General features: G+C 35.7%; 2 protein-coding genes across 5 annotated transcripts; both read right to left on the reverse strand.

The window, feature by feature from the left end:
* Positions 1–248: 248 nt before the first annotated feature.
* Positions 249–7,211, reverse strand: LOC100793222 (ATP-dependent DNA helicase Q-like SIM). 4 transcript variants are annotated; one of them, XM_006606466.4, is made up of 16 exons: positions 7,077–7,211; positions 6,412–6,920; positions 6,116–6,335; positions 5,611–5,721; positions 5,153–5,342; positions 4,743–5,067; positions 4,376–4,593; positions 3,756–3,812; positions 3,094–3,174; positions 2,837–2,900; positions 2,603–2,702; positions 2,447–2,530; positions 2,106–2,193; positions 1,672–1,788; positions 1,469–1,561; positions 249–819 (listed from the first exon to the last, which is right to left on the reverse strand). In XM_006606466.4, the coding sequence occupies exons 2-16, from the start codon at positions 6,896–6,898 to the stop codon at positions 490–492; spliced, it is 2,565 nt and encodes an 854-aa protein (XP_006606529.1). In that variant the 5' UTR covers positions 6,899–6,920; positions 7,077–7,211; the 3' UTR covers positions 249–489. The 4 variants fall into 4 exon arrangements, with proteins under 4 accessions (XP_006606529.1, XP_006606528.1, XP_003555610.1 ...); XM_006606465.3 differs by having other exon boundaries at positions 6,412–6,944; positions 7,077–7,205; XM_003555562.5 differs by having other exon boundaries at positions 6,412–6,910; positions 7,077–7,113.
* Positions 7,212–8,256: 1,045 nt separating this feature from the next.
* On the reverse strand, positions 8,257–12,170 carry LOC100793761 (formin-like protein 11). Its single transcript, XM_003555563.5, has 4 exons — positions 10,318–12,170; positions 10,030–10,220; positions 9,450–9,685; positions 8,257–9,150 (listed from the first exon to the last, which is right to left on the reverse strand). The coding sequence occupies exons 1-4, from the start codon at positions 11,826–11,828 to the stop codon at positions 8,410–8,412; spliced, it is 2,679 nt and encodes an 892-aa protein (XP_003555611.1). The 5' UTR covers positions 11,829–12,170; the 3' UTR covers positions 8,257–8,409.
* Positions 12,171–12,717: the final 547 nt, after the last annotated feature.

The following is a 12,717-nucleotide window of genomic DNA, read 5'->3' on the forward strand; positions in this document are numbered from 1 at the left end:
CAATATATAATTCTTTGATTTCTAAAAAACTTATTTAAAGATTCTCAATGATCAACCAAACAAATTTTATTCATGCCCAAGAAACATGATTCCCGGGCATGAAAAAATTTGTCCTCTACCAAACTTCCCCCAAAAGTCACAACAAAGAAGTGAGAAGCAAACCTAACTTATCATATAATGCTATTAAACGTAAATTACAACTTCGTAGAATAAAGAATACCAACACTGTAAAAATGCGAATAAAAATATGTCTTCGCTAATCATGATTTTCCTTTGTTTTAATTGGTGTAACCGCTATCCATGGGTTGCATAATTGGAGTATTAGCACGATCAGTGGCTATCTATGCTGCTTTCCTCCGGAGAAACACACATAGGAAAAAAATGAAAAGCACATAATGTTTGATCATGACTTTACAACTAATATTGAAAAAATTCACTTGCAGGTGCTAATGAGTAAATGGTGCGATGTATTAATAGCTATATAAAATATCACTTGTGTTTTGAGAGTTTTGCTGCCAGTCTACCACGAGAAGTCCTCAAACCAGCCCAACCTTTTCTAGCTTTTCTCTTACGTTGCTTCTTGGGACTTGGCAGCATCCCTGGCTTTCTATTGACTCGCATTCTTTCTAAGCGCTCACGCCGGATCTCAGGATCAGCCCAACCTTTTCCCCATTCCGAGAATGAGGAAAATGGTTTGTTAGTTTTCCTTGCAAGCAACATATCTGCCTCAGGGTAAACATAGAAATCTTGCTCACTCATGGACTTCACAAATTCCAATCCCAATTCTGTTGGCTCCAGGTATTTTGCCTGAACATGGGTCTGCAATTGTATGGTGGAAAACTTGAGATCAGATCACAGAGAAATGCACACTCTGCGGCACATGACTGCATACATGCACATAAGACAACACATACACAATAAGACAGTCACAACCATAGTTTTGCTTGGAGTTTAGGACTTGGGAGAATGTATTGAAGAGCATAGCAGTGGCACATTTCCACTTGAATGCTTAATGCAGAAGCATCTCTCTGATTAGTCCTTAAATTCAAAACACCTTAAAAAAAGCTTTCCATGTGATGTGTTTTAGATCATCATTAAGTTTAAGAGAAATACTAACAACACAGTCTTTTAACACATTCTCTATTAACAAGATAAATTATATGGGTGTCACTGAAGAATCTAAGCCCACTCTCTTTTAGTTGAACCTACATAAATCTCACATAATAATAGAAAGTGTGTTGTATAGAGCGTGTCAAAAAGTATGTTAGTATCATTTTTCTATGTTAAATTATCTCCTTGTAGGATCACTATTCAGTTGTATACATCATTTGTTGATTTTCAGAGGCAACAAATCCGACAGTTTCAACCATGAAATCTATTAACAATTTTGTAATCATGAAAATATAGTTTTTTATACATATAAAGACAATAAGGATAGGTTATTTCTAGGTAAAGCAACTAACTATACCTTGTCATCTCCTTCCCCGATGTATCCTTTAACCTCCAAAATTCGAGCAAGACCTCTCCACCATAATATATCAGTGGTTAAAAACTTCTGAAACTGTATACGGACATTCACATATGAAAACAAGGTTGGTTACATGGATTAGCAACAAGATAGAACATCCAACATAACAAACAGTAAGAACTGACAACTATAACTAGGTTCACCTGCTGCCTTATTTTGCCAACCAATATCTGAAGATTTGGCCTCTCTCTCAGTCCTCTATGTTTGGAGTGAAAATGTATATCATCATCATATGAGCAATCCAAATAATTGTTACATTCCTGAAAAATTAATATCCATCTCACTTCATTTTCTTTCTTCTTTCAGAATAAAGAAAATACAACTATTTTGTCCCACAAAACTTGAGCTCTTAAAACTATAGATCCAGGAACTCCACAAAAGAAAGCATTTTTTTAATCAATTTATCATATTGAAACATAACCCAGAGAAAGACAAATACACATGCAGTAGTAAGAGGTACATTTGTTTGAAAAATATGCACCGACAATCCAAGAGTTAATATTTTGATATAAATTCACATGCAAGACAGAATTAATTGATAGTGTAGTTGGTACAAAATTGAAACTATTCAACATACATTATGGGCTCCAATAGTTTGCAGTAAAATACAGGCCTCCTCTTTTACATTCTGCCTTTGAGGTGGACCATCAATGCACACATCACATCTGCATAAAAGGAGATTTATAAGGAAAGTGATTATATCAAGGCTAACACGCATTAATAAATCACTCAAACATATTAACTCACAGCAAGTAAATAAGGCCAAGGGATAATCCCTTTTACAAAACAAAGCAAATATGCTATTGCAATTATCAAGGTAACTCTATACCAGCTATTCTATTTTAGAATATTTTTTCACTTCCAATGGATGCTTAAACAAAATAAAACAGCAAGGCATTGAAACCAAACTTTACATACAAGAGACATTTCTGATGACTGAAATCCTCTCCAAAGTATTCAACGAGTATCTTTGCTCGACAGCATGAAGTATTCATTCCATATCTGTAAATACACATTAAGAATCTGTACTAAAATAAAACACACAAAAGACAAAGATGTATTATCAAAGAAAACCTGAAACAATCAGACAACATGATATATGCTTGTTTCATCTGATCTTCACTTTTCCGACTAGGCAAAAGCGATGGCTTGTTTGCCAGGTTTGCATACAGAACTGGTTGATGGGCAAATGTAAGTGGTGCAAAAAAAAAAAAAAAAAAAAAAAGCAACATACTACTTATGTGAATCAAGGTAGTAATATAAGTGCATCACAAGGTAAAAATTATGTTTTAGTCAAATTAAACTTACTGCAATCTGCTAATTTCCCATCTCGACCAGCCCGTCCAGCTTCTTGGTAGTAGGTTTCTAAACTCTGATCAAAAAACATATTCAATTATTTGAAATTCCTCGAAAAAAAAAGAATGACAATTCAGGAAGTGCAAACATCAAAAATTGGAATGCATAAGAAAATACAGATGATTCTTCAGGCCAGTGGCCAACCATAGTGGATCATTCTTCAATTCTATAATTAATTATGGCAGGAAAAATGTATTTGAAAAACAGACCTGTGGCCAACCATAGTGAATGATTCTTCTGACATTTGATTTGTCAATACCCATTCCAAAAGCTATTGTAGCAACAATAACCTGAAGGATAAAGCACAGATGCATACATGTTATTTGACAAAACTTTTTATGGTTCCAGAATGAAGGAAATAATTGAAATTAAGCAGTAAATTCAAACAACATAGGAATAAACAAGGGTAAAAAAAATCAGATCCATGTCTCAATATCACCAAACTTTCAAGAAATTCAATTCTTCATTTTTGGGTGGAGGGGAGCAGGGGCTTGATTATATAAGAACTTAAGCAGTAGCAACAATAATGACAAAGAAACATCAAACTTAGATATATGACAGGCAGGGCAGGGTTTCAAACAGCCAAAGTTGCAAAAAGAATGTAAAAATGGAACTAAGCTAACATAGGGGGAGGGGGGAGGAATAGATTCGGTATGAAAACAAATGAAACTCAGAAAGCCATCAAGATCAGATAAAAGGTTTCATCCATGTAGTCATGTGAATAGCACACCACAAATATAAGAAGATCCAATGATGACATACCATAACTGATAACTGGCCATCTCAATTTAAATAAAACATTTTGGTCCCTCTTTAAACCCTCCCTCCCATGGGACATCTATAATATTTAGTTCTGGCTCCAGATACATACCTCTAAAGTATTTTCATGAAACTCTTCATGAACCCTTCTTAGATGCAATTTGGGAAGCTGGAAAAAGAGATTGAGCTCATAAATCAGTTTAAAACCTAACAAACAACATAGATCAAATGGTGAGAGGAGAATGTGCAGCAAACATTTCTTGAATAATAATGCAACATAACAATCGAGCCTGGTTTCGTGAAATCCACGATAGAGCATGCCAGAATAGTTTGAAAGTAAAACAGAATGGAAAATGACAAATAAATTTTAAATTCTGCTTCCTAGTACATCATGGAGGGTGCCCTGGCACAACAACAAAGTTGCACCTTCATGACTGGTTGGTCATGGGCTGGAATCAGGAAACGGTCTCTTTGCATATGGAAGGAGAAGGCTTCATATAATTACCATCCCCCATACCTTTGCAGAGTGAGGAGCTTTTGGCACCAGGGTACGTTAGTTTTTTCTTTCCTAGTATGTCATGATAGTTTTTTCTTTCCTAGTATGTCATGATGTCTTAGAATTGAAGATTCTAGTGTCAACTGACATGATAAACCTGATAAAGTTTAATTCACTACTATCTAAATGACCATCTACATCTAATCAAACAAGATTGAGTATAATATATCCCATACTCCTGCATTATAAGCAGCGGCTTTCACACCAAACTTGCATAGATACTTTGCAATTCTCAGTGTTTCTTTTCTGGTGGGTACATATATGATTGCTGGTCCTTGTTCCAAAGGCTTTTTAAGAAATTTAAGTCTTCCTTCTGGTTTCTTTGGTGGATCAATTGTCTCAGATAATTCCCATTCCTTGTGAGCAGGTTGTACACAAAATTCACCACAGGTAACTGCATTTATAAAAAATGTGACAATACATACAATTAGGAATTATACATGCTAATGAGACGGATTTTCTTATATATTTGCACCAAAATTTCTTTCAGTTTCTTAACTAAATTATTTGTAATAAAGTCAGAAATAGAAGAAAGATTAGTACCATCTGAGTTATCCACACTCTGAAAGGCATCAACATCATTTTCCAGGAAATCAACAGACAATTCTCTTCCTGTTAAAAAATCGTCTGTGTTTCCTGAGTGCATTATATTAATATCTTTATAAGCATAATCATCTTGGTTGTCATCAGGTGAAACACTGTCTGTATCAGAGATACTACTGGCATCAGAGCTATTAGAAACATGATCTGAATCATCTGAGATGAAATACTTTTCATTTCCAGTCATATTTTGCTTTCTACCATATACTTGAATCAATTCATGAAAATCTTTCGCATAAGAAGCCTGTGATGTTCGACTATGCTTTACCTGTATGAAGCGAGAGTGAATCTTAAGTGTAACAACAGATTATATATTCGCAGATGAATATACAAGTTATAATCTACAAACTCACCATGAAACGCAAATTAGATCGAAAAAATGATGTAAGAACAACATTCGTTTCTTTTGACATGTGTAATGATTTTAAGATGTCTTCTCGAACTCTTTTTGTAGCTGTAGCTGTCAAGGCCATCAGAGGTATATCAAATTTCAGGGATTTTAGCTTGCTAGCACTGAAATTTTCCCTCAGCACAGACAGTCGTCTGAAACAAGAGCAGACATTTAAAAACGGGTCATACTTATGACCGTAAACTAAAGACATTCAGGAAATTGTAAAGTGCGCACCAAACAAGGAACAAAACAAACATGCATGATAATCAATCAAAACAACCAACAACTGATCTTACTTTTGGTGAATATACAAACCACAAGTTACATTTACAATCATTTAAGATGTTCTAAGTATACTTATTAATCCAGTTCATCTCCAATAGGCATAAACAATAAGGAAACAGAAGGGATAAAACAGACCTGTAATCTGGACGAAAATCATGACCCCATTTAGAAACACAGTGTACCTCATCAATGGCGAATAAAGCAATACCATGACTTTCTGCAAGCTTCTGCAGTGGTTCAATCAATCTACAAAGGATTGCAATGTGGTTACAAAACATTAAAAGAATAAAAAATCCTAAAAGGATTTCTTGTTTGGATAAATTTCTCCATAAACACTTATACGAGAAGAAAATAAGAATGTAAAATGCATTGAACTTTTCCATAACCTAAAATCAACTTACGCACCTTAACTTTTGGAGAAGTTAAATGAAAGAGTTATACATAAAAGTAAGTGCAAGAGTTGATTTTAGCTTATGTGAGAAGCTCAATTTATTTTACCTTCTTATTTTCTTTTCCTGTAAATGTTTATGGAGAAATTTATTCAAACAGAACCTAGGTCTTCTAAGACACATGATGAGTTTCAAGATCAACTTTTAGTCCTTGGAGCTAAGGACAATCTGATCAAGGCCCCTAATCATACCTTAATACAGTCTCCGGGCAAATATACACTATACTATACAAGCCCCCCATCGCTTTCTGCTCAACAGTATCGTCAGGTTGCCCAGACCCAAGAAAGCAAGCACTGATTCCGTGTCTTGTTAGCTTTAAACACTGGTCATGCATGAGACTTATCAAGGGCGAAATCACAACCACCACTTTCCCAGACAACAATGCAGGAATCTGAAAGCACAGAGACTTCCCTGTTCCGAAAACATAATTATGAATAAATGCTGCAGAATAGCTACACTACGCTACACGGTAAGGCACAGATATTACCAGATCCTGTTGCAGCGAGGACAAGACAGTCTTTATGAGCAAGCCAGGCAGAGAGGGCTTCCTTCTGAAAAGTCTTCAAGGATGAAAAACCAAAATGCTTTTGCATCAGAAGGCTAACTCTCTGCTCCCAATCATATGCAATATCCAAATCTTGAGCTTCAAATGGCTCTGAAAGCACAATTGGATTGGGATCAACTCCCATTTGAGGGGATTCCTCCTTGGCATCATTGGAGTGGAAATGGTCGAATATCTTGGACTGTCGAACTTGACGGCACGAGCGAAAAGGTTGTTTTCTGAGAACGGTCTTCTTCCTCCCGTTGTGTGCATGCAATTTGGGGGTGCGGGCAGTAGAGTTGAGAATGTGTTCCACGGCGCTGGGAATAGATGGACCCGCTACTTTTATGGCTTCCATGATATCGGTATAATCAAAACCCATTCCAATCATTTCTGCAATGACTTGGGCCGAACTTGTCTTGTTGCCATCCATCGCATTCCTTTGCTATAATAAACTATAAATAAGGAAGAAAGATCCCCTTTTGTTTTGGGGGGGAAAAATCAATGTGAAAATAAATTATGGTTCTTCTTCTATTATTTATTCTGCAGCGCTTGTTTTCGCTCCCAACAAATTTAAAGGGTTCGCGCAAAGATCAGAGAGGAATGCGTACCTGAGAGAGACTGATGCTGTGACTCAATCCCGCCAAATCTTTTTCAGGATGATGGTATTCAAGGCATTGCCATTTTCACTATTCAAATACGCTACCTCCAAACGACACCGTCTCACGCACGTCTATATCTTCTATCAACCTATCCATAGTTTTTTTTTTATGATTTCTGTTAATTTGTATTATAAAAATATGAAAGATTAAACTCTTAAAATATACTGCATAATAAAAAAAATTGAATATAAAATTTGAAAAAATTATTATCATAAAATATAAAAAAATTAGAATTTAATTATAAGATATCTCACTAATATTTTATCGTGTTGAGTTTGAATCCACAAAATTGACAATATCAAAATTTTAAAGTAGATAAAAAAAAACTCAACCTAATCCATCATACAAACACCCCTAATCAACCATTAACCATTATTTTCATCTATTTACTTGTATTTAAACCTGACAATAATTATTAGTGTGTTTGAATATCTCCTAGAATCAATTTTGGTTCCAAAATGATAGGAAAAAAATATAAAAAGTTGTAATTATTTATTGTTTTAACTTTACGCTTGATTTTAGAATTAATTTTGATCGATTTAAAATCTAATGTAAACACATGCTACAAAGAAGTTTGAGGAGCAACACACCTCTGATTTTAAGATTAAAAAGTCTCAATAATATACATTTAAATATGTTAATGATTCTTTTATTTCATAACTGATTCAAACAATTTAGTCATAAATAAAGTCACAGACCCTTACATAATTAAGTGAAAAAAAATAATTAATGTTGGACTTAACTCTAGTCTTAATATTGACGAATGTATATTGTATTGTTGTTATTCTTATGCTTATTTTATTGGTTTTTTTTTTCATTTTTATGAAAAAAAAGGAGGATATTTTTTTTAATCTTTTTTCCTTTTCAGTCTTCCATGAATAAAAGAACTATAGTCTGGAAAGAAAAAAAATGTTGGGACAACACTTATTTTTAATGAAACATAAACAATCACACAATAAATTTAATAATATATTTTAACTCAAAATCTTAGGATGGATGTTATATTTCTTTATGTGTTACTCCCCTTATGATTCCTATATCCAATGTGAGACTTATATTTGCACTGTACTCCAACAAAGAATCAAAATTTGTGTTTGGAACACTTGTTTTAAATTGTAAAGATGAAAAGTTTTAATCAATCGAAGTTCCATATGATTAGCAAAGTCAGAGAATACAAAATCCAAATGCTCCAAAACTCCACAAAAATCAAAATAAAGTTACACTCGGTTGGTTTAAAAAATTTCAATTCCTATGAACACACAAGGCAGTGTTTAATTCTAGTCTATGATCTATCTAAAGGGAGCATAGCAAGAGGGTTCGGGCTACGTGGAGCTTTAGACCTTCTAAGTTCTTTACACACATTATCTAACATCCCCAGAAAATCTCTCACAATCACAAATATCCTAAGAGGGTTTCCATCTTCTTTGCTCACATCCCCATGAAAATACTCCGTAATTTCTTTCACACGTGCCAACACTCTATCCTCATCTCCTCGCAACTCCTTCAAGTTTCCATCAGCATAGTTAAGGAATGACTTCATACACTGCACAAAGTTCATGCTCCTTTCATTTTTAAGCAACTCCTTCTCCACTAGATGTTGCAGCTTTTTCATTCCTTCTGATAGGGTTGACACAGAGCTTGCAAGAACGTCCAAGTCAATGGTGGCTGTTTTTTTCACGTTGTATAACTCAGTGCTGAGACCAGAAACAAGTTCTAATCCCATCCTTTTGTAATCTTCTTCCTTCTCTTCCTCCGTTCTGTTCTTACTTCTTTGGCTGATTTTCCCCATAATGCTATCTGAAACTCTTATTCCTTCCGAACGAACAATCTCCTGAACAACAAAATGGAGCAACGTGGTTTTACCATCAGTTCCCTTAACATCTGCAAGCTTGAGAAGTGCATCAAGTTTAAATGCTCTAGCACCTCCTCTGATTGTTCCAACGTTCATTCGGTTTCCCGTTTTGAGCACTGCCTCTAGTAACTTCAAGAAGAGCCTGCTTGATCTTAGTTCCTTGCATGCTTCCTATAGTAATAGGGCAAAAGACAATGTGAGAGTTCATAAAGCGTTCTTTTGCTTTCAATGGGGTGAAAAGATTTTTGGTTTGGTAAAACAAAACTTATACTATATACTCTTCTTTAAAGTGCTTTGTTGCTATTCTCTAATCAAAGTTGGAGTTTCAGTTTTAGTAATCTATGTTAACCTTTTAATTGCAAACATTTGTTATATATACAGATTATCGAGACAAAATCCTAATTTTGATTGTAGAATAGAATAAAAAAGCATGTAATAAAATGTATCTAAGTTATGGCCTTGATGGCTACCTCAAGCATTGAAAATGAGTTCTTGAGGTGAACTACTTCATCGTCAAATGTCTCTCTGAAAAGCATGCCTTCTACTCTTTGAAAGGCAAATGGCACATCGAGCATTGCCCTCACGAACCTTTCGGCGGACCCCAATTCATTGATGTCACCTTTATAATTGAAGAGCTTGGACTCTTCTTCCTTGGTGGGTACCATTTTCACTAGTGCCTCTAGTTGGGGCAACGACAACCCCTTCCCTGGTTTTCAAGATATTAGTAAGATCTTCGACAATATTAATTTGACCATCAATTTTCTTCAGCATATGGTATAAATGCACATGAACACTCTGATGCTAAATAAATAAAAGTCGGTGTGCAATCACAAATAATTGTTACATTATTTTAATTATTACTTGAGTAAGATAATACTTTATTTCGTTAGTATGGGACAGTTATCATTTTGTATTATTAATTTCCACCACATATATATACTTATGACAAGATGCACTTTGGAGTTAGGAACAATTTTAAACAATAATATTACCTCGTGGAGGGGACCCTCTTTTGAGGCATAATTTCATAATTGAGTAGTTTTACTTTACCTTGCATTAAGGCCTCGCAGACATGCTCAGCTGTCGCATTCAGAGCTTTCGAGAGTATAGTTATGTTCTGCAGGCGTTTTGGCTCAAGTACATGCTTGCCTGGAGACGGTGTTTTACTCTTTGTTTCGTCATTCTTAATTGAATTTTGCAAATTGTAACCAAATAGAGACTCGATCATTTCCTCATCCAACCTGAATCAAATTCATAATATGCTAAATTGCTTAAACTTTTCAAGAAAATAGAATGAAAAATAGTATTGCTATTGATTACTAATGAAGTTGAACTTACTCGAATGAGCTTGATCTTAGCTTGTCCCAAACCATTGTGCGGTTTGGTGCAGCTCTTACTTTGTCCCAGTGAAGTGGTTTGAGTTTTGGCAATGGTGCACCATCTTTACCAAGAGGGGTAAATTGAGGGAGTTGAGAAGGTGGAGGAGGTGGGGTTTTGGCACTATTGCCTTTAAGAAATGGAGGTGGACATGGTGGTGGGGGAATGTTGGGAGGAGATTGTGTAGGGTAAGGTCCATGTGGAGAAGGCAACTCCTTTTCTGGACTTTGATTTGAACCAGAAGAAGTGTCTGAATTTACCGGAGATGATAAATTATTAGATGTCAAAGAAAGTGGGGAATGAGAGGAGAGTCTAGATGAAGAAGTAAGGGAATGCAAAGAAAATAATGGCATTCGCAATGGTGGAGGTGGTGGTGGTGGAGGAGGAGGCGGAGGGGAAGTGAATGTTTTTGGAATATTTGGTGAATGGTGAAGTTGTATATTTGACATTGAGTTATGTGCAGAACTAGGAAATTGGTTTGGTAAAGAAGTTGAATTTTGACGGGACAGAGAGTTTTTGTCACTAAGACTACAAGCTGAGGCATTGGAGTGTGAATCATTAACAAAGGAATGAAAACTTTCATTGTCTGATGAATGGCAATCTTCAGGGATAATTTTATCCCCAGAAGAAGAGTTGCCTCCACCAGATTCAAGTTCACCTTCCACTGATTCTGCATCTTCATGAACAGATGCTATTTCCTTCGCGGAAGAACCACTAACATTATCGTATTCTAAACCATCCTTGCGAGTCTTTTTCAAGCTGCAAGAGTGTTGCTCTATGTCCTCGCCTAAGGCATTAAGATAAAAGAGATCTAGTCCTGAGTTTAAACTCACCTTGCTTGATGAACTTTGATAACCACCTCCACTTCCTTTGCTCTTGCTATTATATAGTGGCATTGTTCTTTTGGGTTTCTTTGTGTGATTTGAGAATTTTCTCCACACCCAGAATAAGCCACAAGCACCAAGCAATGTAGCAACCCCAGCAGATACAAGAACAGCTATTAGTATTCTCTTAGCCCTGCCTCTATCTTCATGATGAGTTTGGTGAAGTGGTAGATTCTTATGATGTGGTGGATGGTGATGGGAATGATGGGGCACGTGTGGAAGAGGAGAAGGAGAAGGAGCCTGAGTTTCTTCAATGATAGGTGATGGAGAAGGTGAGGGAGAGAGAAACTCCGAATCACCATTGAATGGAACTTTGGTGTGGAAGCTCTTGAGTCCAAGCAAGGATCTAAACTTTTCCAGTATCAAAGCTTGCTTCTCTTCATTCTCATCTATTCCTGAGATTTTCTTAACTTGCTTTTCATCATTCTCTTCAATGAAATACATCTCGGGTAGGCCATGAACTTGGAAGCTTCCCACTGCATTGAATAGAGAACCAGCCACAGTCAAAATGTGGGTGCTTTGTGATGATAGAAGCATCAAGAGGGTGATGTTGAAGATCATGATAAAATGCTCAGAACCACAACCCATTTCTTTTGTTTTTTGTTCTTCTTCCAACTAAAAGTCATCAAGACATCAATGCAGTTTTCCTCTTATAAAAAAAGTAGTTAGCTTTCTTTCCTTTTTGTTGTTGCATTGGTTTTTCAAGACTTGTCATTTGGGTGGTGATGTGTGAGGGAAGATCGGGAAAAGTGTCTTTAATGCTACTCCAAGGAACCCCTGAACCTGGCAGTTGTGGCTGTGCTGGTCCTTCTTTACTTCCCTGTTCATACACTCTTATCTCTTCTCACCATAATCAATTCTACATTTCTACCCTACAAAACAAGCACCACTGTTAATGCATAGCATAACACTGGCAAAGCCTTTCCCTCCTTCCACTTTGACTTAATTCTTTTGTCTTATCTGCTTTTTTAGGTTGTTTTGTCAGAAAAAAGCAAAGTTATTGGGCTTTTCTCCCGCTCGTTGTGATTAAAACACTTTAAGATCCCCCTTCCTTTTTAGCCATAAGTTGAGAATTCATTAAAAAGCATAGTCTCTTGAGAAATTGAAGTTTGGATAAAACTTTTTAGCAGCTAAAAATAAAAAAGTCACCTAATCAAGACCATGTAAAAGTAGATAATGGGGTCCTGTTTTGTTGGCCTTGCCTAACGCTATGGGGCGATTCTATACGATTTCTCCAACCCCATTATTATTATAAATAAACAACAGGGATCCGTTAGGTGGGGACAAATTCGATAAATTTTTAGAGAAACCTGTATGTTTTAAATAGATCAATTTAATGATTCAGACTTTTGTGTGTCTGTGATTGAAATTTAGGAATTTTATATGAGGTTTATTGTACTATAATAAATATACAACGTTTAGATTCACCTAATTAAATATGCTAATTACGCTCAGAAACTTTTTCTCGCCATATCAC

This window comes from Glycine max, chromosome 20, assembly GCF_000004515.6.
Source record: "Glycine max cultivar Williams 82 chromosome 20, Glycine_max_v4.0, whole genome shotgun sequence".
In the NCBI taxonomy this organism is placed as follows: Eukaryota; Viridiplantae; Streptophyta; class Magnoliopsida; order Fabales; family Fabaceae; genus Glycine; species Glycine max.